The sequence below is a fragment of the Equus asinus genome, chromosome 5, assembly GCF_041296235.1.
Source record: "Equus asinus isolate D_3611 breed Donkey chromosome 5, EquAss-T2T_v2, whole genome shotgun sequence".
NCBI classification, from domain to species: Eukaryota; Metazoa; Chordata; class Mammalia; order Perissodactyla; family Equidae; genus Equus; species Equus asinus.
In genome coordinates this window covers 46,402,865-46,429,216 of record NC_091794.1, presented here as the reverse complement: position 1 = coordinate 46,429,216, position 26,352 = coordinate 46,402,865, and the positions used below count along the sequence as shown (strand labels likewise).

The 26,352-nt window shown below is 34.4% G+C and overlaps 1 protein-coding gene across 7 annotated transcripts in view; it reads left to right on the top strand.

Annotated features, from left to right (window-relative positions):
• Nucleotides 1-26,352, top strand: part of NLGN1 (neuroligin 1) — an 841,421-nt gene that overhangs the window by 370,827 nt on the left and 444,242 nt on the right. For all 7 annotated transcript variants that reach the window (XM_070509425.1, XM_070509427.1, XM_070509424.1 and 4 more), the window contains one exon: nt 6,662-6,814. In XM_070509425.1, the coding sequence (XP_070365526.1) occupies nt 6,662-6,814 (153 nt within the window). The remainder of the gene's footprint in view (nt 1-6,661; nt 6,815-26,352) is intronic.

The window sequence follows — 26,352 nt, the reverse complement described above, 5'->3', positions numbered from 1 at the left end:
AGATACAAAACTTCAAAGGCACATAATTTCTAGATGGGCAAATGAAAATATTCTGATTTTCAAACCAATAGTGTATTTCCTACTTCACTAATACCAAAATTGTTTTCTCTTTCCAACTTTCTTATGACATATAAATCTGATTTACTCTGTAAGTAGTCACTAGATTGATTTGACATTTCTCATTTCATTGTGTACGTTTACTTAGTGTTATGCTGGGTGTCTATACAAGACCACTGATTCTTTCAATTAATCTTGGTTCCAATTAGGGCTTTTTTTTTTTTTAATGCTTCCCCAGTTATGATTATTATAGAAGTGACCAATGTAATCCAAGTTTAAAAGTAATTCTTGGAACCCTGGAAATTAAATCTCATAAAGATATTAATAATATGGTAAGGAAGGTTTTCCCAAAATAAAATAATCCACAAGCAGGCCAGCAGAAGCACTAGTTCCATGAGTTACAACGAGGAATGAATGTATCCTCACCAAACAATTTGAATTGTTTTCATTGAGATATATATTTAACAAACTACTTCACAGTAGAAAATTAAGTTATAGAGATGAAGTGGAGAAAGCTTAAAAATTAGACTGTGTTAATATTTTTATAACATTTACAAATTTTTTTAATTAAATTTATAACATTTGATTAAAAATGTATTTACCATGACCCAAAAGTCGGTTAAAGATTAAACATAAAACTATCATTAATATTTGAAAGAAATTATTATAGCTGCCCAAGTTAAAATTTTGAATGCTAAATGGCTAAAAATAAACTTATAATATCAAAATGTAAATTGTGATTTTTTTAATACTGTTGGAAATCTGAAGTATTCAAACATTCAGGATGTTTATTGACTTGAAGGACATGGATTATTGTTCCCAGTGCTCTCAGAAGACTGCTTCCACTTGGGGGCTTTGGGATTTGTTGAACCCACTGAAAATCCTTAACTCCTAGATATTTGTTATCTGAATAACACCTAAGTATAAAGGACTTCTTAGTGTGTAACTTTGTAAACTCCAAATTTTTCCAAAGTACTCACAGGGGTCGTATATATTATTTTGCTATTTAAAAAATATTTTGATTGCTGATTTAATGTGCTTCTTTTTTCTTTTGGTAAAACAGCATCAAGTAAGCCATTTACATGTTTACAAAAGATATCTCTGAGTGACCAGGGTGAGCTAATCCCTGTAAATGTGAATCTATTTTATAGACCTATTTTGAAGCACATTTAACACTTTTAAATGGTCATTAAAAATATCCTAAACCCCTATTTAAATTGGCAGGTAGTATTCAGGTTAAGTACTAAGCCGGTTAGATAACAAGAGTTATCAAACCAATAAATATTTTTCAATGCTCCGAAGTGTAGAATGTCAAGGCAGTCAATTTGAGTTCAGTCTATTCCTCTGTGTTGCTGTTTTGGATAATTATTTAGAAGACAAGAAAGATAAATTCAAATATCCTCAAGGATAAAAAACCTTTGTAGAAAAGTCTGAGCATCTTCTATAATTCCGTTTACAATTATTTTGTAGAGGAGTAGGAAAGAAAACCAAAGCCAATTTTCACATTTAATTTGTTCCAAATTTTGAATCAACGTCATTGGACATAAAGCACCAAATATGAACCACTTGATAACCTACTTTTAGTTCAATTAGGAGTCTAGTTATCTGGTTATTTATTTGGAATTCTCCATTCTTTCTTTTTTTTTTTTTTTAAAGATTTTATTTTTTCCTTTTTCTCCCCAAAGCCCCCCAGTACATAGTTGTATATTTTTAGTTGTGGGTCCTTCTAGTTGTGGCATGCAGGATGCTGCCTCGGCATGGCCTGAGGAGCTGTGCCGTGTCTGGGCCCAGGATCCGAACTGGCGAAACCCTGGGCCGCCCAAGCAGAGCACGAGAACCCAACCACTCGGCCACGGGGCCAGAGCCTCTCCATTATTTCTTAACAACCAAATTCCTTTCCCTGATTCCCACGTCCCTGTCTGAGCCACTGCGTTCAGAGGCTGCCTGAGACATTGACTGGGGCATGGCCCTCATTTGCTTACACCAAGCCGAGGCTTCTCGGTGGAGCACTGTTCTTCACTTCTAATTCTCGCTTGTGTCTTTACCACTATTCTTTTGCCATCTTTACGCCAAACATGTTGTACCACTTTTCATTTGTGTTTTATAAAAACCAAAAGAACTGCATATTTTACAGACTACTTCCATAGTTTCCAAAAGCCTAATCTGAAGTGATAAAAATGGGTCAAAGCAACATCCTAGCTTTCTACCAACTTATTTTAGGAATGTAAGACATATTTAAAATTTTTTAAATAGTGCTAAGAATACCTTAATATTAATATTTTAATATTCAAATGCAACTTTATATCCTGCATGGAGTTTTTAAAAAATTGCTTTGGTAGATCTTTGTGTATTTTTTAACTAAAAATTGTAGCTTTGATTGTAAGTCCATTTTAACAAGCAGAAATTCAGGCAATATTTCTATATTCTTATGCTGGTTTTGAATGCTGAATTTGATACAATGAGCAGGGGACACAAAAATATCTTGAAATATCTTTAAATAAATCAGAGAAAGATTTTATTGAGGCAATACCCCACAATTTTAAAGTTGTTAAATGCTAAATTAGGGTCAATTAAAAACTTTATGGGTCCTTTAAGAAAAAGAATCCAGTAAACATAGTTAAAGAGTTATGTGACTAATATTTATTCACTAGTACCACTAAAGGAATTGTGATTCCAAACCTTGATTGTCAGGCACTAATAAATCCCCACTAACTGCCCTAGATCTATTGACATTTGCTACATTGGCTTAAAATTTTGGTTTATCAGAAAGATAAAATAGTTACTAAAATTTAAAATCAAGATGTCTACTCAGATTCCAAGCTTATTATTTTTTAACTTGAGAAACTTAAATACTTTCTTACCATAGAAAATTTAGGAAAAAAATAACCAATGTAGTATTTCCCCCAACCCTCCCACTCTTTTCAGAGACCTAGGAACTTAGCAAAGCTTTAAAAAATTGCAAATAACAGAAAATATAAACGTGCTTTATGAACACTTATAGTTTTATTGGGCCTGAACTGGTGTTTCAGTATCTGAGAGTGTTCCTTTGATCTTAGTAAAGTCAGTAGCAGCTGTTTAGGCAAAACCAGAAATCTTAGGTGAAATCTACCTTATTTACAGGGAAAAATATGAGACAAGGTTTAGAGGGATGACTTTGCTCTAATAAATTCATTAGAGATTACGAAAGCACATCTAATATATTTGCACTAAAGACATAATGGCTCCCCAAAGTCTTATTATTAAAATGATGGCATTAGCAGATAGTATTCAATAGTAAGCTATCCGATATATCAGTTCATTTATAAAGATTCTGATTCTTTTTAAAATCGGAGTATATATAATATAATTTAAGCTATTTATATTTGTTATATTAAGTTACTATAATTAAACTGTGTACTTTTTATATTTACATCAAAAAGATCTGTAGACTGTGAAGAAAAGTAAAGTCTAAGATAGACCTTTCTGATAAAACACTATCAAAAATAAATTCTAAGATGGACCACTCTGATAAAACGCTATTAAAAGTTCCAATCATTCTGCAATAGAAATATGACATTTTCCCAAACTTTATTAGCAATAGTGAGTTATTTTGTACAAGAATTTTACCTATTTTGGTAGTTGATACCCCATATGGCATTAACTTCAGGGTTGCTTTAAGCAAAAAAAAATATTGTTCCGAACACAGCCTTAGAATGTTACAGAACTTTCTGGAAAAGAACTCCATATATTAAATTCTTAGGCAATACTGAAACCTTTGAGAAGTTTGAAAAGACAAATTGGAAATTAGAATCAGCCCAAAGTATCAGCAATCCTTTCAAGTCTAATGTTCAAAGAAAAATAGAGAGGTACCACTCAAAATAGCTCCTAGAATCTATTGTCATGTTTTTGGTGTTTCCTGGCAATGTCCACTTCATTCTGTTATTATGTACAAAATGTGGCAGGTCTTCTCAATGCGTGCCTGTTATTGTTTTCCAGGTGAACAGAATGGTTCTAAGATTTCATTACTGTTCACAGTTGGTGCTTCGTAATTCTATGTAATTTTAATTAAAGAAGAATTCTGAGACAGTCTCCCTCTGTGCTACCTCCAAGCGTACAATTAGCAGAGTACAGTGTCTGCTGTGAGTAGTCAGTTAATGATTTCAGTTTAATAATTTATTATTGCTTCTTCAGTGCCAGCTATACTAGAAAATAAGCCAAAGCTGTACGCAGCAAACAGGCATTTAAGGAGAGTTTAACAGTTTTAAAGGATTGTTTTCTCTGTGTAAGCCTAACATCTCCACGAGCCCTCAAATCTTTACAAATGAGCAAATACCATTTTCCCTCCCAAGGATTTAAGGAGAAAATAAATCTAGGTTTTCCTTCTAAATGTAGCTGTGTCTACTGGATGGTTTTTACATCAAAGTATCCTCTTCTCACCACTTAGAAACAAGACACTCTTCTTAAGTACACCCTTGCAGGGGAGGGGAATTATGGTAAACGTAGACACTGCTATTAAGTAAAATGTAAAATAGTCTTTTAAAAAAGTCTCTAAATTCTGCAAGGAGCTGTTTCCCCAACTTGGAAATCTGAACAAACAATTTGAGCTGCAATTCCTGATCTTAAAATGATTTTTCATTTAAAGAAATCACTTTATTATTACAATAGAAAACCTGAGGCTCTTATATTAGTCATCCTTTTTACAGGAAGTGTAAAGCAGCCTCTAAATAATCATCAGTTTTTTCAGTGAGTTGGTACCATTATTAGTCCATTCTGAAAGCTGAAACCTCAGTCGTAAAGGTGTAGGAGATTTCTTTGATAAAAAATGTCAAAAGCCAAGGAACAAAGCCATACGTTTAAATGACAATTTTAATATTGGCATTAAAAAGAGATAATATATTTGATGTAATTTTATTTCAATTGTGGATAGCAGAGATCATGGACTATAATATAATAGTAATGTTTTATGTATGTATATATTCATAATCATATATATACATATATAATATTTCAATCTATATAATAGTTAAAACCATGTTTTCCAATATACAGTTTAGCAGTTTTTTCTATTGTCTTATGTTCCCCTTATATACTATTTCTAGATCCTTGTTGAACGCTACATAATTGGACATAATTTAACTATGTGCTCTTTAAAATAAACTCACTTTTGATCCAAAGAAACAAATAGTTTGAAAGAGAAAGGGCATAAAATGATATTTTATGCAAGTAATAACCCAAACTGAGCTGAAATGGCTATACAAATACCAGTCAAAATAGATTTAAAGTAAAAAAATTATGTCACAAGAGATAAAGAAGGATATTATATATTTATAAAAGTGTCAATCCATCAAAAAGATATGATAATTATAAACATATCCACACCTAACAGAACCACAAAACATACGAAGTAAAAGTTGACAGAATTGAAGGGGAAAATGGGAATTTCTACAATAATAGCTGGAGACTTAATTTCCACTTTCAACAATGAATAGGATAACCATACAGTAGATCAATAAGGAAATAGGGGACCTCCTATAAAACTACGAGACTTAACAGACATATAAAAGTGATTCATTCTCAAACAGTAGAAGAGACATTCTTTTCAAGCGCACAAGGAACGTTATCCGGGAGAGGCCATATGTTTTGCCACAATACAAGTCACAGTAAAATTAAAGATTAAAACATAAAGAAAGAAACTACATAATTGGGGGAAAGTATCTTAGAAAAGGAAATACATTTGATTAAAATTCAGAGCTGTAGAAATCACTTCAACTTCACCTTGAACTTTGGCATTTTATACTTAGACTTAACTGTTTCCTGTCTCATGTCTACAGGACAAAAACATAGAGCCACAGTGGGGCTAAAAAAGAGTACAATAGTTACACAAAGAGATGAAAAATGTAATTTAGTGTGCTTTCTTCTTCCAAAGGGTAAGGGTAGGTGGAATGGGCAGATGACCTGGACTTAACTAAAAAATATTATTTTAATGACAATCCCCTAAATGCAACAACAGAATTGTAGGTATATATGACTTTACTGCCTAAACATTCTTCTGACAGTATGTCAGTAGTGAAATGAAACTTCTTACAATTTCTATAATGCAAGGCTGTAATTATGTTCACAAATTGGAGCATAAATGATTCAATGTAATTATGATGCATTCAATAGAGATCTTCATAGTAAATAAGAAATGGAAAAACTGCTATTCAGAATAGCAATGATACCATTGTCCTTAGTTTGTGGTTCATAAATTCCATATAACATTTATAACATTTTCAAAAAGTAGCCCTAAGAATAAGTATCATTCTATTATTTCTTTTGGTTCCCCTGTCATGTCAGCAATCAATCAAAAAGCACTAAAATTTACACCTAATTTCAGTTTGTCCAAGTTTTGTAATTCAGTTTATAATTTTTAACAAAATTTTAGATAGGAAACAATGGCTATCTATTGCTGTTTTCCGCAATAGCTCTTATTATGAGTTGCTTAAGAAACACTTTAACAAAAACAGCAATTTACAGAAGCATATTAAAATCATGCCCTTCTGTCCTTAAAATGGAAAATGTATTCTTTGCTTCATTCTGTATGGTTTTTGAGGATAAGAACAATTGCCAACCATTTTTTTTTCAGATATTCGGGACAGTGGGGGTCCCAAACCAGTGATGGTGTATATCCATGGTGGCTCCTATATGGAAGGTACTGGAAATTTATATGATGGGAGTGTCTTGGCAAGTTATGGCAATGTGATCGTCATCACAGTCAACTACCGACTCGGGGTGCTTGGTAAGAAGTCTCTTTTCTTTTTCCACCGTTAATTCATGAAGTATGTGGTAGTTTTGTTTTGATTTGTTTTGTTTTGCTTTGCTTTGTTTCACCCATTGTTCTATGCTTGCTGACTTTGAATCAAAATTTTTGATGTTTTCAATAAATTCTGTAAATGTTCATAAATTACTTGACAGAAGACAGCTAGGGTTGGTTTTAAGATTTAAAAGTAAAAGGAAACAAAATTATGCACATTGTTGAGGAATGCTCTTTGAAGCTTGGCTTTATAGAACTGTGAAAGGCAGCAATGGCTGGGCCTTTCTTAAGAAGAATTAGTCTCTGGACAAATTCTTCTTTCTTCTACTTTTCTTTTTTACAATGCTATAAAATTGCCTGAGGTTTGCCGGGAGTTTAGAAACAAGTTTATACTGTCTTCTAGAATCTGTGTATGGACTGGCTCTGGGGAATGATTGTTTGTCATTGTGGTGCGGGTTTGGGTTTTTTAAAATTGGTCAAATATAATTAGAGATATTTTGTCTAAATGTATTTTGATTTGGAAAATATGCATTGATTTCATAAAGTGACAAAAGGTTCAGTTTAATAATGTATACACATGTAAAACAAAATCTATTCTTCTTGTTGCTACTTATTATACTATTTATGCTTCTTATTGCTACTATTCTTCTTGTAGAAATTTATTTTCTATAGTATTATCACAATTTGAGGAGTAAAATTACTATATCATGTAATAAAATACCTTTACACATGGTATTTTAGTTAACAGTATTTGCTAAAGGAGTACAATTCATCACAAAAGATTTTTTCATGTTAATTGTTCTCAAAGTCTTATTCCATACTATACAGTTAAAGAAGTATAACTTATAATGCGATTTGGGCACAAAGAGACACCTCACTCATTCTTTACTCTGAAATATTTTTAAAAAGGAATTTGAATTATATTCTCTTTTATATTAATTGTTACTATCATATATTTTAGCCATTGAGGATCAGTTTTTGTCCTCTTCAGTGTTAGTTATTATTCTAACTCCTACTATGTAATCATAATCCTATATTTATGCCAATCTCAAAATGTAAAAAAAAAATAGTTTTTGTCAATCAATGTATATTTTGGGGAGGGTATATTTTAGCAATGCAAAGTGAATCTTAACTTTTTTCTAGTTTGCTATTCCGAATTTGGAGTATGGTAGATGATATAATGGATACATTATATCGATGTAGGTATAAAATATTTCTGTAGCATTCTTCCCACATTACTTCACCCATAGATTCTAATCATGCATTGCTTCAGATGTAATTATAATTTCAGTGGGCAGGGATGAGTGTTTTCCCACCAATGAAAACTCTGTATATTAGAAGATGTATAAAGAGACGTTCATAATAATCTTCTTAATCTTCTTAAATATCTTAGTGTTGTCATTTGTTTCTTTTGCAAGATTTTAATGTGAGCATCTTCAATTGCTTTAATGCATTTAATTTTAATTATAGTATATTTTATAGCTCAGTTGTTTTTATTGATTATTATTCTCATATTTTTCTGAATTTCTCAAGTTAGAAATCCTGATGCAGTGACCTGTTTGCCGATTAAAAATTTAAAATTAAATGCCAAATTGTGGTAACAGTGTTCTTAAGGACTTGAACATCCACTTAGTTATATATACTTACTTTATTTTTTAAAAATCTTTTGGTCACACCTTGTGTTGCCCTGTTCTGTTATTGGTTGTACTCACATAAAGTAAGATTGCATAAAATGAACTGTGCCATAATGTTTATATAAGCTTTGCCCAATTTTCTTATGCATTCAGAAGTGATGGGGACCTGAATTTGATCCAGTTTGAACCCTTTATTCATGCCCATATCCTGCCTTTTAATGCCACACTCTGAATGATTGGATTGCGGGACAACAGATTAACCAGCTGAAAAATGAAGAACTCAATCACTTCCTTGGTCTGTATAAAGGCAGGCAGTGTTGGTTTTGATGAGGGATGATTTTCCCAGTTTTAAGTTTTTGTTCTGGCTCTATTGCAATGTAAGATTTAACCTTTAGTTGGCTCCTTTGTTTCTCTTAAATGCACCATACGCTAATAATTAGCACTAAGGATCAGCTGTCCTTTACAGACCTCCTCGCAACACGATGACGTATAAAACTCTGTTAGCGAAATATTTTTAGGTGCATTTGGAATATTAGTTCTAGATATATTTTGGTCAGTTTCTTCCTGAAATATGTGTTTGTCCTTGTTAAAATGTATTTAAATGAGTTAATTCATGAAAAAATTAAATTATTAGAACATTTGTTTCGGCACACTTTGCGTGTGTGGCATATGACAACGAGATCAATGGCTTGTCTGACAAGAAAATTACAACAATAAAGACTGTAGGGTTTTTGTTGTTGTTAATAATTTGACTGGTCATAACAAGGTAGGCCAAGGTTTCTTGGATGTGGGATCCAAAATTTTCCTGTTTAGTTTGCACTTGGGAGAGTGTTGGAAATTAAGTAGAAAATAAAATTTGATCCCACATCAGAGGAAATCATGAGCTGTGTTTTGACTTGGATGTTTTGGTGTGAACAAAATGAACTTTGGAGTCCAGTACAAATTGGCTAATTATAAGACTATTGCTCTCAGATGATTGACGCAAAAAATCAGGATGTCTGAAACAGGTAATATAATTAGTGTTGATTTGAATTTGCCATCCCACAGGAGAAATTTGGCAAGTTTTTTTGTTTGTTTTAACAGTAAGTAAAAATGTGATAATGTTTCAGTTATAAAAGTCTTATAGCTATCTAGCAGGCCAGGTTCCAGTTTAAAGCATTTCATGTTAAAAAAATACATTTTGTTCCTTACAAAGTAGAAGTAGCATAGAAGAAACAAATACCTCCTATGATAGCATTGCTCTGAAGAACCTAGGAATAGCTTGGAGTTGCTCAACTAAAGCTCTTCTGCGGTTTCCTTTGGAGTAGTAACATAGACTAGACTATCACTATTATTTTATTTGAGATGCTATTGGTGGCGATAAGAAAAACTGCTAAAAAGGTTGAAAAAAAAAAGCAAGAGGATACAGGAATCTGCCTGCTAACCTCACTTGCCCAGTTTCATCTTAGAGCTCTCCGTAACTTCATCTCATTCCATCTCACACTTCCAGTGAATGTTTAGATTTTCTTTCACTTTTGGTTATATACGGTCTTTGTCTTCAGCCTATTTTAACTCTTCGTCCTCATTTATTTAATACATTGTTACATAGTCCTTTAAAATCTGTTTAAAATAATTGTTAATACAGTTATTTTTAAATATTCTTGTATATAGTTAATAAAAATTGTCATATTGGAAACTTAGGGAGAAATGTTTTGATTATGTGTTCTTAGAGGAAAATAATATTAAATGTTATTGTAAATAGGATAAACATATATACTTAAGAACAAGTATTTGAAGGGAATATTAAATAATTATTCACTATTAGGACTGGATATTGTATAATAAACATTTTTGAAAATAGAAACTACCCAAATGATATATTTTCAATTCTCAAAAATGAGAAAAATACATTAACTCATTTAGTGTTAAAATTGTGTTTCAAATACCTCTCTAAATTTAGAATAAATTTATAAGTTATTTTTGGAGAAAAAAAGAAAAGTTATATACCACTGTTAATTTAGGCAAACATAAGATTTTTATCTCATGGAAATGTAATGTTAGTTTTACCTTGATATAGATATTTTGGAGGTAATTATGTGTTCATAATTCTGGCCCATGTGACTTATTTTAGAAAAAATTTGTTTTAGATATTTCAAAAGTACTGATATCTATCTGAAAATCTGGCAACTTTTGAGAAGTCTAATTAAATGTTTTACTTAGTAATTCAATGTCTACACTACCCATCTATGAAAACAATAATTCAAAGTGCTAGCCCATCTACTGTATTTGAAGAATGACGTTTAGCTTACTTTATAATGCCATGTAGGGTTAAATCTGACCATGAAAATCCTATGAACAGCAGCAGATCATTGTCCAATACAGAGGGGCAGGTGAGAGGACGGCACAACAAGACCAGGCTGGTTCCACTCTGCTGTACAGGAGTCTCTAGGAGTCAGAACGACTTGAGGGCACTAACAAGGACTAAAGCATTTAAAACAAGCTTTTGTTAACTTTACTGCATATCAATTTTAATTCACACCTTAATTCATTTTTGTTCTATTGGAAATGGTTAACGACATTTGTTGATTCTTATAACTATATTGTCTATGCAATAATCATGCTTCATGTATTCTCAGGCAAATGACAGAAATAAATACAACTTTGCTGTGGTCAGTCATCAAATATGTAACACTTGTTTCCAGCAATATACATCTTCTATGAGCAATAAAAAGTAAGAACAGTATAGTCCTTATCTTTAGAGAGTTTTCAATCTAATTGAGGGGAGAAGTAAACTCAGTAGAGAATGATAATTGGTAGTCTACTTCATATCTTGTAATAATATGTGTTTGTTAATTGATTTTTTATATAAAAAGAAAAATCAGAACAACAAAGAAGGGAGCATAGACTATCAGATGGACCAATATAGAAGCAGTGACTGAGGTCATATTTGAATCTGAGCAGCCTAACAGCAAGGAAGTTTGCTGAAGTCTGTTTAATGCTCATGATTGAAAAAGAAAAGTATATTAATTCCTGAAGTGGTGCGATATGTTGTCATTATTATTTTTGGTATTCTTTTGCATTGTTTTTGTTTCTGTCTGGCTCTAAATCCTAAAACAAACAAACGAAAAACTCAAATTGTGACCTTGTCTTTGACAGCAATATAAAATCAAACATTAAATTTTATAGGATCATGTAAACATGTTTTTGGGAGGTAGGAGAGGAGTCAGTCTGTCCTTGAAAAGTCAAAAATGTCTTCACAGAATTGCGTTATTTGAGTGAGACCGTGAAGAGTAGGTTATCTCTGGGATTCAATAAAGGGAAGAGAAAAGGATATTGTTTCATTTTCTTTTTATTTATTCATACTCTTTCCACTTCAAAAAAGTGGAGATAATTTGTGACAAATGCATACTGATAAATAGGCTGCTAAAATTATATTAAATAGGAATACATATACTGTAGAGAAAATATACAGAAACTTAGGCTATGAATATTTACTCGAATTGAACGTAAATGCATATCCAAATTTTCTAGAAGCTAAGTAAAAGGTATAATGGATTGAATTTCATAATTGTTATTATCAGATAAAGGAAATATACATATTAATCAGAAAAAATATACGAGTAAAGTTTTTTCTCACACTGTACTACAGAGAAATTTATCGTTTGAGTTGTTTTGTTTGGAACCCTGAACTATATAGGAATCGTGTGAGAGTCTTCATGTCAGTAGAAGATGCATAAATATTCTCAGTATATGATTATTTATATTAATCCCCTGTAAAAGCCAAGGACATAATAATAAATGCTCACGACTTCTATAGTGTCATTTCAGCAAAGAGCTAGCCAAATGCAATTCAAGGAAGATACTTGGTGATTTCACTTATAATAGGATAGAGCTAAAAACCAATTTAGAGCAATGGACGGTTAACTTGGTTCATAGATTTCTTCTCTCAAATATCAGTTATATCAACTGTGTTTTAATAAGGGCTGGATGGTAATCAATTTTACATTGAGTGCTAAAATGAGCTCCTGGAGTAGAGATGTTGTTTGTCCTTTGGAAAAAAGAAACTTTAGATAAATAATGATACTGTGCAAAGTAGACTATTTGTTCATTATTTTTATTCTACCTGCTCCCTCCAAAATGATTTAAGGTGGCTTGCAATAAAAGCAATTATTTAGTTATGCCAAAAACTTACAAATAACCTGAAAGTAAGCATGTCAATTAGTGTGGGTGTTAGTTAAAAGAAGCTAATTTTTTTTAAATGTCTTTTAGGTATAGTCATATAGGGTCATTCATTAATTTATTCATTCAGCCATTCATTCATTCAATATAAATTGAGCAATATTAGATATCAGGCATTCTGCTAGTTATTGAGGGTATTGTGAAAAACAAGATAGACGTGTTCCTTGTTATGAAGTAGATCACTAGCTATTAGGGGAGATAAAGAATAAATGAATAATTACACAAATGATAGCCTTTACATAGATAATGATATCATGCAAAGTTGACTTTCTTTACAATTATCTATATAAGTGCTAGAGAAATGACAAGTGCAATGAGAAAGGAACTGATCTTTTCTAGACACTCAGAAGAGGTTTCCCAGAGGAGGTGACATTCAAGTTTCTATTTTTTACACTCTACTGAGAAAATCCTTACCGAGATTCCGAAGGACCTCCAGATTGTTGATTCCATTGGTCCCTTCTCTGTCCTTATCTGCCTTGATCTCTCCATGGCACAGGACACAGTTAACAAGTCCTTTTTCAGCATGCTTGCTTCTTGGCCTCGTCCCAGGTTTTCCTCCTACCTCACCTTCTGCTCCTTCTCAGCCTCCTTTCCTGGCTCCTCCTCTCTTACCCTGATCTCTAAATGTTGACATGCCCTTAAGCAGAATTTTGGGCTCCCTTCCCTTCTCTCGCTCTACAATGTCTCCCTAGGGAACTTCATGCATGGCTCTAAACACCACTTCTGTGGTATTTCTAAAACTTTATCTTCAGGATTGACTATCCCTCAAAATTTTATACTTGTATACTTCTGCCGACTGACATCTCCATGTAGATGTCTAATGAATATCTCAAACTTAAAGGCTAAAATATGTTGATTTTCTCAGGTCTACATGTTTCATTGTCTTCCACATCTAGCTAGCATAATAAATGCAGCAATAGAAATAATAATAATAGCCATGTTCATTGAGGACATCCTATATTCCAAAAGCTGTTTTAAGCAGTTTACATTAATTACATTATTAAATTTCCACAATAACCCTGTGAGATAGGGTTGTTATTTTCCTGATTTTATAAATGCAGGAACAAATGGGTGGAGAGGCTAAGTGACTTATTCACAGTCCTATGGGTCAAACAGTATTAAGTGGTGGGGCCAGGATTCTAACCCGTGTAGTCTCTTCAACACAACACTGTACTGATGTCATCGGCACTGCCATCCATCTGGATGATCAAGCAAAAATCCTATAGAATTTCCCTCATTTGTCTCTCCTTTATGCTCAATATCTAATTCATCAGCTTCTCTTAGCTAATTGTTCCAACATACATCCTGAATCTGTCTCCTTCTTTCCATTTCCCCCTTTATCAAACTAAGCCAAATCTTCCTGAACTCCTTCTATTATTTTCCTCTTTCACTTTTACTCTCTATCTATAATCCATTCTCTACACAGCAAAATCGGATTATCTTTTTAAAACATAAATTATTCCACCTCTCTTTCTGCTTATCAGCCTCCAGTGGCTTTCCAATATTCACTTTGAATAAAATGCAAACTCCTTCCCTGCCCGGTCTGACAAAATCCTGCATGAATAGGTATCTGTACCTGTATCTCTTCGTATCTGTACGTCTTGTATCTGTATCTCTTAGCTCATCTCAAAATGCTCTTCTTCTCTGTGCCAGCCATCTCTTGTTCTTCAAACACACTAAACTCATTCCCATTTTAGCAATTTTATACTTACTGTTCCCTCTGCTCTGGATCTTTGTGGGGTCAGTTCCTTATTCCTCTGGTCTTAGTTTAAATGTCTTCTTCTCAGGAAGACCATCAATGTTCATCCAATCCAAAAAGAGAAACTATGTCACGAGTCATCTACTTTTTAAAATTCTCTGCATTACATTGGTCAGACCCAATTATTTCCTATTTGTATTTGGACTGTTTGTTTTATTATTGTCTTGCTCTCCAAAGCCTAAAATAGTCCCTGGCACATGGTATTTGCTCAGAAAATATTTGTTGAATGAATTTAAAGTGGATCTGAAGAGTCAATAGGTGTTGATCCAGTGTGGTCATAGAGTGGAGGAGGAAGAAGCATTGCAGGCAGAGAGGAAAGTCTGGGTGAAAGCCAGAGGAAGCGAGAAGCTTGGCATGTTAGAGGAGCTGAGCAAACCCAGCTGGAATGCTTAGAGTAAGAGGTGAGCAGTGTTAAGTAAGGTTGAAAACAGGCAGCAGGCCATGCAGCATCTCATTAAAGATTTAGGACTTCAAAGAACAATGAGAAACAATGATAGGACATTGAGCAGATAAGTGACATGATTAGATTTTCATTTTAACAAGTGTGTTGAGTCGGCCTAGACCTTGATCAAAGTTGACATTCTGCTACGGATACAAAAAAGATGGCTTGTGCCTCATTAAAGTGAGATGCTTGGCAAAGTCCGTGAACCAGGTAGATGTTCTGCTGATAGAGGATGGAGGGAGCAGCTGAGCCTTGGCTGATTCAGGTGAGTGTGGGTCTGTCAAAGAGCAACGTTTTGAGATTTTGACATTTTCCCTCCTTTTTTTTGGATAATGGAATGAATTAAGTGAGCATTTTGGAAAGCTCTTTTGAATTCCTGCTTTGAAGGAATGTGAATCCATATAACCAATATTATTCCAGATACTGGCCAATATAAGTGATTGTAATAATTTACTGTATTATGATGCTCCTTCTTTGTCTTTCTATGTTATTAATATGGCATTTAAGCTCTTAGTTGTCCTAAAAAGGAGATAATATTTTTTATTAGTTCTGGGAAGAAGTTGGGAGTATGTGGTTATGATTTCCTTGAGACATTAAGGCCAGTGATTTGGAATAAGTCCTCAGAACATAGAATAAGAATTTCCCTCATTCCTAGACAAGGTGTCCCTCTGGGTTCAGAATTGAACAACTATTTCCAGGTACTCAAAGGACTGCAACTAACCAAACCATAAATAAAAAGATATTTAATTTCCTTTTCAGAGCAGAAGTCATCATCTTAACTCAGTCATTCATTGATACATTCAATATTCCACGAGTATTTGATAGGTGCCACTATTGGCTCCTGGTAGTTGGGGATCTGTGCTCACAATGCTGAAAAAAGTCAGACTTAATTCCTCCTCTCTGCACCTCACAGTGAGGTAAGGAAGATTGACATTAAGGAAACAAACAGAACTATTAGCACAAATTTTGATGAGTTGTATTTCCCTAAAAGAACAGGGTCTTAAGAAAAAGAATATTTGTGGAGGTGAAATATACACTGAGGGTTTCGGGAAAGGTCCCTTTGTACCTCTCATGTTAGTGTAGTTACGGGTTTTTTTTGTTTTTCCCCATGTGTTTACAAAGTTAAACACTAAAAGATAGATAAAATATTTTGAAATAATTTTAAAAGATGTAAGATCATTAGAAGCAAAATAAGTCATTTAAACAAACAGCTGTGGTAAAAATGCAAAAATCCAAACAAATAAACAGACCACCCACAAACAACCAGGCAAAGTTCTCTATTTGAACTGCATGAGCAAAACTGGTTTGTGAAATGCAAAAACCCGGGGAGAGGATCCCAGGGGAGTGACCAGCCCTTAGCTCTTGGCTCTTTAGAGTGAGAGTGTAACCGTAGGACCTTTCACAGACAGTTGAAGGTTTTCTTCCTCTCCTGTCCTATATTCCTGAGAAAAGCCACGCAATGTAGTAAGTTAGTCGCATTACTGATTTTTTTTTTAATGGAGATAGAGCTCTTCTTCACCCAGTTTTTTCTCTTTGTTCCAAACAAACAATGAGGGCTTGGAGTTTGCCTGTTAGTTTGGCTTGCTTTCAAATTATCCTTTCCTCTCTCTGATCATTCCTCAACAAGAAACCAAGGCTGTGCTCCTCCATCTTCTCTTAACCTAGCGCCACCATCCTTGCTATTCCACCCACTTTCACTACTTTGCCTTAAAAATATACTGCAATTTCATCTGCCAGGGTGCCTTGTAGTAATCTTCCTCTTTCTCTTCCTAAAGTCCTTCCTTGAACTACTTTTTCCATAAACATTTGGATCTTGCTCCTTATTCTTTGTCTTTCTATTTTTAATTGGCACAGTTTAATTTTTTTTTAATACCTTAATCTATCTCCTTCTTTCTATTCCTATTGCTACTAACTACTCATGATGGGTTACCAGGTCTTCCAGCTGACCCCTGAACCTCCACACCCAAACTTACATACCAAATTACCTTAAAAATACCTTAAAAATATAAGAGAATACCAGCTTCCTTTAATTTCCCTGTGTTCTACATTTCTAAATATTTCTCATCAACTCTGGGATCCATTCCAGACTTTTCCTGCCATTCCAGGCCTGCTGAAGTATGTTGCTCCACTTCTTAGCAAACTGTATCTTCTATAAGCTTCTGGAAAGTCCCTTCCATCAAGCCAGGCTAGCCTCATCACTGGCTACCAGGATCATTTCCAACTGCTTGCTCACCAAATATACTCCTCTTCCCCTATCTACATAGCCCAGCAATATATTGCCCTACTTTCTACAACCTTAACCCAGGCCAGATTGATCCATCTCTTCCTTCTGCTTCCAGAGCTTAGGCAGCCCAGCCTTCGCTTTGGCATGCATAAAGCCGACTCCACTTGTTATTGTTGCATGTATAACTGCTTCAGACAGTAGATGCCTTGCTACCCAAACTAGAAAACAAACACTGTATCTTATCTACTGTTCCAGTTTTCTCAAGACTAGCATAGTGCTCTGCATACGTAATTCAAAATTCATTAATAAGCATGCAAATTAATTCACTTTGTCCTCCTCTCAGGGTATGCATGTCTTAGGATACAGAGCAGGTAGAAAGAGTAGCCGGTAGTGGAGAATGTGGATAGTAAAGTACTAACCACTTGCATGCCAGGCCTCATGTCTAATCCCACATAAATGTGGTGAGGTCTTGTTGATGGTAGTGATACTTTGCCCCCAATAGCAGTGGCAAGAAAAGCCCTTGGATCCTCTGCAGAAATGCCCTGTCTGTTGGAACTGGATTGCAGGAAAGCTGTAATTTATTTTAAACTGATTAGTAATTTCTTCATTTACCATGCATTTAATAATTACATTTTCTGTTTTCTGCTTAACATATGGTGAGCAAAAAGATTGGTGCTTATGAGCATTAGATAAACATGTAAATGGTGTTGAAACACCACTTTTTGAATTAAAATATTTGCAATGTTGCAGAAAGGGTAACTATTAACTTTAAATATGTAACGGGATGTGAAATCTATATGTTTTTCAAGCTCAGCTTAAGGTTGTTCTTTTGTAAAGACAAGAGGAAAAAGGAAATATTTTTGTAATTTATTTAACTTTGCCTTTTGATACTTCGCCTGTCTTGAATTGAATTACAGGCACTCAACTCCTGCCACAAACAGACAAAAGTTGGAGTGAGAGATCTGAAACTGACTATTGATTACCATATTCTCTATTGATTACCCATTTTCTCTAACAGTACAGTTAGGACTACAGATTTGATTATTCTTTGAAAGGTTTTCCAGATATGAGACAAACTGTATTTCTCAACTGATTTATATATTGATAAAGTCACCATTTAGAAACCTTTCTAAAAAGCTGACGCAGATCCCTAAGAAGAGACATATTTAAGAGAAATATTAATTTCTGTTCTGGTATTTGTTAGCTTCTTGCATTTGAGCTTTGAAAGGCAGCACCTTTGCTAGAAAAGTCAGTTCTCCGAGAGACTATGTAACATATTCAAACAGAAATAACTTATCAAAAAGGATTCTTGTGTTAATATCATTATAATTAGTGGTAATTCTTCTGACAGAAGAGCGAGTGTAATGATTCTTCTGTTGTTTAATTATGCTAAAGTTGTTTTTTGTATTTTTTTATGTTTATACTTTGTATGAAAATAAGCTTGAAGAACTAGGCATTATTCCTTTTTAACATAAATAAAAAGATTGCTTTACTACATAGTTTCCCCTTGAACTGTACCACAATTTCATCTGTTTAAAATCAATAAGAAATTTCTTTTTCAGAGTGCGTTTGTCTCTTCTATTTTAGAACCAATCTGTAACACTTACCAAAGCAGACAGTTTATAGTTTATAGTTCATATTTGGGTTTATTTTCCAGAAGAACATGTTTAGAGGAACGGCAGCAGGCATATAGAACTTTTTGCTAATTCCAGGCTATTCTGCATTCAAATGAGTACTATCCACGTATTCCCTTGGTAATATTTCACCATAATTTGTATAATCTCAACATTGAGGAAGGTAATTAACTACATATTTAATAAACTTACATATTTTTACCCTTCTATTTTCTAGAAAGTATTTTTGACAGCTCGAGAGTATATACAATAAAATATGGTCAGATACACATAATGAATCAGGTCTGGAGAAAACAGAAGACCTGGAAAAGGCAAAAAAACATAGTCTCAAAACATGTCCAGAGTTGATGATTTGGGTTCTAAGCTGGAAACTCTACCAAGTTTTATTTATTTCTTAATATCAGAAGGACTGTGAAACATGACAATTCTTCAGAGAAATCAAAGGTACTCTAGCCACTAATTTTTTCAAAAGAAGTTTCTTATGTGGGATTACACATACAAGGGACAATTACAAAATAGAATTCAATGGTGAAATGCCTAAAAAGTGAAACTACCAGGGTCACCTGGTGGTGCAGTAGTTAAGTTCGCACGTTCTGCTTCGGCGGCCCAGGGTTCCCCAGTTCAGATGCTGGGTGAGGACCTACACATGGCTTGTCAAGCCATGCTGTGGCAGGCGTCCCACATATAAAGTAGGGGAAGATAGGCACGGATGTTAGCTCAAGGCCAATCGTCCTCAGCAAAAAGCGGAGGATTGGTGGCGGATGTTAGCTCAGGGCTAATCTTCCTCAAAAAAAAAAAAAAAGAAAAAGAAAAAAAATGAAACTATCAAAGCTGTGTTATTTAAGCTTATTCATGCAGTGGATTTTGGTTTACTCTATCCACCTGCAATCATCTGCCCCATGGATTATCTTTTCTCTACCTGTTGCTGGAGTCCAGAAAGAGGGATCTTCCAGTAACAGAACAGGTGGGGGCAGGGGAGACTGAAAATAAAGCAAAGTATAGAGATGGGTTTCTATGCCATGTGTGTGTTCTATAGGTGAATTTCCTAACTGGATATTTGTTCTGTATGAGAAGACTACTGATTATTTTACTTTGCTGACCCATTCGTATAGGAAGACTGTGTTAGTGGGTTTGGGTAAAAAAGATCTTCTCTGTGCCTGGCTCAGTTTATCTGCTATACTTAAGAGGAAAGGATAATTTACCTAGCTTTCTTTTAAAAAATGGTATCATATGATCAAGAACCCAAACTTGCTGTTTTCTATTATTCTCTTAAAAAGATCAACTTGCTATGTTATCCTTTGTTCTTTTTCTTATCCTTTGGTTTTGGTCCAATATTTACATAGAGGTGAAAAATCTGCTATTTTTCTGAAATGGAATTAAAATCGAGTAATTACAATTTATTTTCATGTCAGTTAACTCTATACAACTTTTTCTGTTTGACTCAAGTGATATACGGTAGATGTCAGTAGAAATTCCTAGTTTCACTAAACTCAGTAAATGTCAAAAATAACTTCACATTATTTTAAAGTTGTGTGTATATGTATAACTTTCATAGGTTAAAAAAATTGATCTATTATCTAGTCTTGAATCTTGCAAAATTTATGGACCTATTCTCTTAAATTTCCTTTTATAAATCTCCCTATCCGCCAATTTCAACTTCTGGACCAGATGTCCAATAGAAGTATAATGCAATCCACATATGTAATTTTAAATTTTATAGTAGCCACATTAATGAAAGTTGAAAAGAAAAGGAAAATTAATTTAAAAATTTTTATTTCTTTCAATTTAATATTTCGTTCAACCAAAATATTGTCATTTCTAGATAGAATCAGAATGAAATTATTAATGAAACATTTTGCGTTTTTATACATTGAAATATGGATGTACATTTTATACTTACAGAACATCTCACTGCAGATGCTATATTTCCAACAGCTAAAGTAGAATATAGTGCTAACAAAATAATACAGTTGTGTTTGACAGAAAACAGTATTTGGCACTTCATTTGTAAAATTGAAATCAACTAAAATTAAATCAAATGAAAAAATGTAGTTCCTTTAGGACGTAAACCACATTTTAAATGCTCAGTAGTCTTATGTGGATAGTGGCTGCCATGTTGGGGAGCACAGCTCCAGACTGCTCTGACTTTCTAAATTATGTTCGGAGAAACTTTTGGAGCAAGAACCCTTAATTCACGGGTATATTTGTAAATTACATATGTATATACCATGATACTGATATATTTTATACATTATAAAAATACATAGAAGACAGAAATTTTAATGATGAAATAGCATTTTAAAATAATGTTTTATCTTACTCAGTTTTTTAAATGCATCTTTTATTTTTAATCCATATGCTTTAAAAAGCTTCATTATTTTTTAAGGTGTTAGTTTTACATTTCATCATCCACAGATTTGGAAGACTGTTCTAAGATCAGTTTAATGTTTAATGGCTATTAAAGCTGAAAAAGATGATTCACAAAGACACCAAAGTACACATTTAAGGAGCAGTTCACTGTGGTTCAGAGTATATTTACATCTGTATAATAGTCTTCTGATAATTCTGGAGCTGAATTCTTGTCACATAGAATTAAATTGTCATGGTTTCTACCTTGGAATGTAGTTGGCTACAAGCTCACTCTTAAGAGCAAAAAAAAAAAAAAAAGTGTCAGCTTTACCATTTTTGTGGCTTTTTGGTAATTGTAACATCTTCTGTCAGTGGTTTATTTGCAGACCATTTGCCCCTGGTGAGTGCTAGTTTTATTAAAATTAGGTGACGTAAACGATAAATCAACTTAGCTGGGCTCATGTAATCCGCAGTATGCCTTAAAACAACAAAATTAGCATGTGCATAACAGGCTGCTAGGCAGTGTGGCCTCTGCCCCTAGGAGTCCTCGTGTACCGTATATGACATGTGCACTTAAATGACGTATTTGATTTACATACCCAGGGGAAGCTTCGGTGTCATTCTGTATGTTAGAAAAGTTAGATTTCTTTTTTTTTGTAAAAGGTAAATATGAATGTATACTTTGTTAGTTTTTCCCATACTTTGGATCACATTGTTACTTCCCTGGGTGTGCACTTACCATTATGAAGACTACGGATCTAAGTTAAAATGCTCCTTATCATCAGGAATATGATTTGGTGACATTATGTACTGATATTGTAGTTTGAGTATTTTTGTTTTATTGACCATTGGTAGTAGTTTCAATATATCTAATATAAGCAACTAGAAATATCTTCTCATTGACTAACATTGAACACCATATTATTCTAAAGAAGACTAGACACTTTATATGGGTTCTTTCAGCTTTGTGAGTATATATAAATTCCATCCGACAATTTGGCAGCCTTGAAGTGGGCCCAAATAGCCACTTAGACCTTCTCAAATGGCACCCATGAGTACAGAAAACCATGCCAGCCACAGAACAATGCAAGAATAGAGGAATTAAGATCTTTATTTTAAAAAATCTCTCCTCATTCACTTCATAAGAATTCAAATTATGCCTTGTTACATTTCAGACTATGATACTCTGCTGAAAAGAATTGAGAAAAGTTTTTAGCAAAAACCATTTTTAGGAATGTTTTAAAAATATTGACAGTATAGTTTTTATTTACTTTTAAAAATAAATTTAAAGTCTTATCATTTATTTTTTAACGCCAAGACCATAATAAACAATTGAAAAGGTCTTTTTTTCCTATTTCATGGTGGGGAAAAACAGAAGAATAATGTGCCATTTTTTTCTGTTTCAACATGATTGTGGTTTTTATGTCCTTTGCTCAGCCTTATTATATTTGGAGTAGTTAATATCAGGAAAATGTATTCTGTTATTTAAAGGGCTTTTTAAAATTTTCTTTACCCCCAAATATAAGGCCTTTTGTTAGTCAAAAATAATTGATATTTAGACCCTGTTCTCCAAAGTTCAAGAACTTCCCAGCCAAATTAGTTGGATGCTCATCTCTGTTTAACATGATCTTTATTTACATGATGCTTGATATGCTCTTTTCCGCTAATGAGAAGCGGAACTAAGAGGATTAGATCTAAGGAATGGTAAAATTAAGATCACCATACTCCTCGTTTTGATCATTTATGTCAGATCCTAAAATGCTTGAGGTCTCCCAGCTGAAAGATTAGTAATTTTCTACTATAGCATATCCTCTCTAGATAATTAAGATAACCTAATCTTAAACTATGATTTTAGTTTGTTAAGTCTTGTGGTGGAGCAAAAAACACTGTATCATCAGTCAAGGCCCTGATGGAAATAGGCAAGGTTACCTCTCCTCACTTCAGTTGGATGCTCACCAACTAGTTTTCTTATATACCTGCACCCTTGAGACATATTAATGCAAAAAGCTGACAGATTCATGCAATTTAAGTTTAGAGTATAAACGTAGTATTTTTTGACAACAAAAATTTGTAGTCTGTGTATTGACTCCATGGGGGAATGTGTTTTAAAAAGGAGGATGTTTCTCTCTTAGTCAGAATAGGCTAAGTTCTGCTGCAGCAATAATAAACCAAAAATATTAGTGACTTAAAATGACAAAACTGTTACTTTCTTGCTCAACTTCTTCTAGAGATATAGATAGCTCTCTTGTTCAACTGTCCTCTGTGTGACATTTCTGTAACTCAGACTACCTTGATCTTGACCTTGTGTCTCTGCCATCTCAGTACATGTCCTCCTCACTTCCTGATACAGAGAAAGATCACAGAATTGCACACAGCCTTTTCATTGCCTCAGCTCAGAGTAACCGATGGCACTGGCCAGAGCAAGACATATGGCTGACACCTAACTGCAAGAGGGCTGGTAAACATAGGGAGGCAATCGAACATGTCATGAGCATCACTGTTCAGCCACGATGCCTTAGTCATTCAAGGCGACACTTAAACTTTATGTATCTGACTTCTCAGAGAGTCATTCTGAGGTTCCATCTAAATATTTTTTCTTAAAAAGTTAGCTTGCAGTGTTTTGAAAATAAGGGTTTCTGCTGAGGGTGTTAAAGATGATTTGTTCATTGGAAAAAAATTACTAAATGGTTAATTTACCCTAAGATAGTTACAGGGGATACAAAGAGGAATGAGATGTAGTCTTTCTGCTCTCAAGAAGCTTACCGATTTGTGAAAAAGACATGTAAACTTATAAATTATACTGGTAAATGAATTCTCTTATTTATTCAACAAATATTTACTTATCGCCTACTAGGTATCAGGTCCTGTAATAGGGATCAGGACAAAGTTTCTCGTTCGTAGTGATTATATTCTCTATGCGGGTAGAGAGAGGTACATAATGAATAAACAAACAAATAAATGTTCACCAGAGAGTAGTAAGTACTTTGAAGAAAATAAAACATTATGATGCTCAGAAATGAAGCTCAAAAAACTTTAGATTAGTTGATCAGAAAATTACCCCTAAGATGGGGCCATTCATGCTGAGACCTGAGGAGCCAGCCATTCCAAGATGCAAAGACACAGCATTCTAGGTGGAAAGACCAGGAACGACTAAGGTTCTTAGACTGTGATGGGTTAGACTAGAGAAGCCAGACCTGTGGCCCTGGAGCATAGCATATCAGGAGTGGAGTAGGAGGGGATGAATTTGGAGATGGAGGCAAAATTCAGATGATGTGGGGTCCTAAGCTGAGGTAAGGATTCTAACGAAGAGATGTAAATAGGCATAGGATATTTAGGGGCACCAAATTTGTTCTGTTATCTTAGAGCAGGTCAGGGCATCAGTGAGAAAAACTGCTTTGGAGAGATGATGCCTGAGCTGGATTTTAAAGAATGAATATGAGTCAGCTGGCCCAGAGGAGGTGAGGGTCAGCACATGCAGAGAACATTAAGCTGTATATTATTATTATTAGAGCTAAAAATGAGAGAAAGGAAGTAATAAAGATATATCTGTGCCGAGAATTTGGAGGCATGGGCAGCAAAGGGACAGCATCTTAACACTTCCTTGTTTTTGTGGGCCCCACAAAAACATGAAACAAACAAAATTGTACCATTTACTACATTAATGTTATGCTTACCTAAAGGAAAATAATTAAAGGCCGTTTTATAATTTTCATAATCTTGAGTTTGCTAAAGTTATTTCCTTCCCATGACGGAAACTTCTTCATTACACATATATATAATGGCATCACTTGAATGCTATATATCATGTAGACACTTATTTAAACACATATTAATTTTAACATTGAGGATTTCTTTCTGTAGTGTGAATCCTGTCATATTTTTCAGTTTTGTAAGCCCTCTAAAAGCTGGTGAGATTTAAAAACTCAGTTTGATGGTATATGTCCAGAAACAGGGGTCCCCTTCTTTGTGATAAAGGTAGGTGATTCCCAGGTCGTAAAAGTCCTTCAACATTTGTCCAATTCATTTAATTTTTTTTAAATTAAGAAAAATTCTTTTTAAGGAAGATTAGCCCTGAGCCAACATCCGCCACCAATCCTCCTCTTTTTGCTGAGGAAGATTGGCCCTGAGCTAACATCTGTGCCCATCTTCCTCTATTTTATATGTGGGACACCCACCACGGCATGATTTAACAAGCAGTGCATAGGTCTGTGCCCTGGATCCAAACCAGCGAACCTCAGGCTGATGAAGTGGAGCGCACGAACTTGACTGTTACACCACTGGACCAGCCCAACATTTGTCCGATTCATCTAATATTCACACAATACTCTACCATGCTTGGCACTCTTTTAGGTACTGGGACACAGCAGCAAACAAAAGAGACAAAATTCTCTTCCCTGTTATGCCTCATATTCTAGTGAGAAGAGAAAAGCAATAAAGAAGATAAATAAGTAAAATATAGAGTATGTTAGATAGTGATAGATGCTGAGGAGAAAAATGCATCATAGAAGGTAGAAAGGAAATTTGAAAAAGGAGTAGGGAATCTTGATAGGGTGGCCAGAGAAGGCTTTGAATAAAAACCTGATTGAGAGACTAATAGACATCTTAAAGAAGAGTGTTCTAGGCAAAAGGAAAAGCAAAAGCAAAGGAATTGAGCTGAGAGGGGACTCATGTGTTCAAAAAACAGCAAGTCGGCCGGTAGATGAGTCAGATGGGCCCTGGAGAGTGGGATGATGTGGCTGATGTAAGGCTGCCACTGGAAGGAATTTGGCTTTTTTTTTTTCTGAATACTATGGAAAGGCATTGAAGAGTTTTGAGCAATCATACCATAACCTGAATTACTTTTTAACTGTTGTCCTTTGGCGTCTGTGTTGAGAATCAATTGGAGGGGAGCAAGGGTGTCTGCAGGGGGATCAGGTGGGAGACTACTGCAACAGTCCAGGCAAAATATGATGGTGGCTTGGACCAGGGTGGTAAGCGTAGAGGTGGTGAGAAGTGGCTGAATTCTGGATGTTTTGAAGGCAGAGCTGACAGGATTGAGGGATGGATTAGGAGAGTCAAGGATGATTCCAAGGTTTTTGTCCTTAGTCACTGCAAAAGGGAGCTTCCATATCTTGAGAAAGGGAAGATAGCAGGAGGAACAACTTGGTGGTGGCAAAACAGGAGCTTTGTTTTGGATCTCGAGTTTGAGATGCCCATTCAGTATCACAGTGGAAGTTTCTACTTGGTAATTGGAGATGCAAGTCTGGAGTTTAGGGAAACGATC